The 2,611-nt window shown below is 67.8% G+C and overlaps 1 protein-coding gene across 1 annotated transcript in view; it reads right to left on the bottom strand.

Moving 5' to 3' along the window:
* The window catches only part of ADGRB1 (adhesion G protein-coupled receptor B1), a gene marked incomplete at its 5' end in the record, with an annotated part of 54,406 nt that overhangs the window by 42,375 nt on the left and 9,420 nt on the right, over positions 1-2,611 (bottom strand). Inside the window, one exon of the mRNA XM_029923337.1 lies at positions 1,063-1,413. Coding sequence (XP_029779197.1) covers positions 1,063-1,413 — 351 coding nt within the window. The remainder of the gene's footprint in view (positions 1-1,062; positions 1,414-2,611) is intronic.

Here is a 2,611-nt window from a genome sequence, read left to right as displayed (position 1 = left end):
GGGTGGAAAGGGGGATGTGCTCCTGGGGAAGGGGCTTGGCTGCGCCCAGGGGCTGGCGGTCTTTCCCCTCTTGCCTGAAGAATCGTCCGCGTTTGTGTATCCTTATTTGCTGTGTGACATCTAGGAAGTGACGTGATCTCTCTGGGCTTTCCTTTTCTCTCAGTATGAGGAGGGTGTTTAGGGCTGTCCCTACAAGGCTGTTGTAAGCAGGCGGTGGGGTGGCCCACACGGGGTGGGGACAGAGGGGGAGGGGACGGTGGGGTCGTGTACTCCTGACCCCACCCTGTTCTGTCTGCACGTTCCTGGTAGCATATTGCAGATCCACAGAAGTAAAGAAAATACCGGTCACGGAGGGCCGTGATCTCTGGCCTTTCACTGCTCGAATGACCGTGCTCCCCCTCGTGACCCTGCACACGCGGAGGGACGGGTGCCCCCTCCCACCCAGTGGCTCCCGCTGGTGACGGGGTTGTGGCGGTCTCTTGTGGATACCCCTGTGGGGCAGGCAGCCGTGCCCAGGTCCCTGTCCCCTTCCTGGGAGTAAGTTCTGGGTCACAACTGGTGCCAGATGCCCCCTCAGTGTCGACGGGACACCCAGGCCATCCGACGGCCCTGCGGCTCTGTGGGTGGCCCGGGGCAGGGACCCAGGCCATTGGCTCTCCCGGGGCTCTGGGTCAAGAGGGGCTGTAGGAGAGGCCCCCCTCTGCCTCCGCCCCCTCGCAGGTGGGGTCCTGGGTGCCTGACTTCAGGAGCTGCTGCTACATGTGTGGAAGGAAAGGAGGGAGGGAGGCCGGGCCTCCGCTGGCCCCGCTCGACTCCCTGCTCTGGGGGCCGGAGGGGCGTGTGCCGAGGAGCCGGGGTGGGATTCCCGGCTCGAGGCAGAGACCACCCACTTCCCCCCAGGCCTCATCCTGCGACGCTGCGAGCTGGACGAGGAAGGCATCGCCTACTGGGAACCCCCCACCTATATCCGCTGCGTCTCCATTGACTATCGGAACATCCAGATGATGGTGAGGGTGGCCTCCGGGGTCTCCTGCCCTGCCCGGCTCTCCACTGCCCACTCACCTCGGACCTGGCCCTGGGGCCCCCACGGCTGGTCGGGGGCTGCAAAGGCCCAAGTGTGGGGACTGTCGGCCCGCCTCGATGGACCCTGCAGAATCATGGCCCCCAACCCCCTCCGTCTCCCCAGACCCGGGAGCACCTGGCGAAGGCTCAGCGTGGGCTGCCCGGGGAGGGGGTCTCCGAGGTCATCCAGACGCTGGTGGAGATCTCCCAGGATGGGACCAGCTACAGTGGGGACCTTCTCTCCACCATCGACGTCCTGAGGAACATGACAGAGATCTTCCGGAGGGCGTACTACAGCCCCACGCCTGGGGACGCGCAGGTGGGCCCCCAGAGGGCCACCCGGGAGGGCACCTGGAGGGTGACCAGGGAGCAGGCCGTGACCCGGCCCCCGGTGGAGCCCTGCCCCGCCCCCACACGGAGCCATAGTTCCGGCGCCGCCTTCTCTGCTCACTGGCCCTCTTTCGTTTCCAGAACTTTGTGCAGATCATTAGCAACCTCCTCGCGGAGGAGAACCGGGACAAGTGGGAGGAGGCCCAGCTGGTACGCATGCTGGTCTGGGCCCTGCCGTCGGGGCAGCAGGGTGGGCACAGGCTAGCCCGGGGGGTGGGGGGCCTGGGTTCCAATCCCAGCAGGGCCTCTGCGCTGGCGTGACTTTGAGGAAGCCGGTTCCCACCCAGCCTCCATCTCCCCATCCGCCAGAGGACGGATGCTCACCTCCTGTGGGTGTCCGGAGACCCCTGCCGTCTCCCCAGGCTGGACCCCTGCCCACAAGCACAGCAGTCCCCCTCCCCCCAGGCTCAAAGCTCCGCCCCCAAAACGATGCCTGATGCCCAGCGGCCCAAGCTGCTTGCATAGCTGGGTCTGGAGCCACTGGATCCTCCGGGTGCCAGGGAAGGAGCCACAGGACCCCAGAGAGGGGGACCGATGCAGGAGTGGAGGGACGGAGGGTGTGTCCCAGGCTGGGTGCAGGGCTCCGAGGACACCCTTGTGTTGCTCTGGGTCTCCGCCCCCCCCCCCCCCGCCCCGCCCGGTCCTCAGATGGGCCCCAACGCCAAAGAGCTCTTCCGGCTGGTGGAGGACTTCGTGGATGTCATCGGCTTCCGCATGAAGGACTTGCGGGACGCCTACCAGGTCACAGACAACCTGGGTGAGCCCCTCCCGCTCCTCCCCCACCAGGCCCCGCCCTGCAGCCTGGGCCGGGCCCTCCCACCTGCATCCCCTGGTCGACAGGGACAGGCCTGGCAGCCTCCCTGCGCTTCTCATGGAGGCAGCCCGGATCCTCGGAGCACCTGGGGCCCCTGAGCACCTGGGGTCCCTGAGCACCTGGGGCCCTGACCGCCTGGGGCCCCTGACCGCCTGGGGTCCCTGAGCACCTGGGGTCCCTGACCGCCTGGGGTCCCTGAGCACCTGGGGTCCCTGAGCACCTGGGGCCCCTGACCGCCTGGGGTCCCTGAGCACCTGGGGTCCCTGACCGCCTGGGGCCCCTGACCGCCTGGGGTCCCTGAGCACCTGGGGTCCCTGACCGCCTGGGGTCCCTGAGCACCTGGGG

The sequence above is a fragment of the Suricata suricatta genome, chromosome 15 (assembly GCF_006229205.1).
Source record: "Suricata suricatta isolate VVHF042 chromosome 15, meerkat_22Aug2017_6uvM2_HiC, whole genome shotgun sequence".
Lineage (NCBI taxonomy): Eukaryota > Metazoa > Chordata > Mammalia > Carnivora > Herpestidae > Suricata > Suricata suricatta.
The sequence above is the reverse complement of the archived record's forward strand: the minus strand, read 5'-3'. Positions and strand labels throughout refer to the sequence as shown.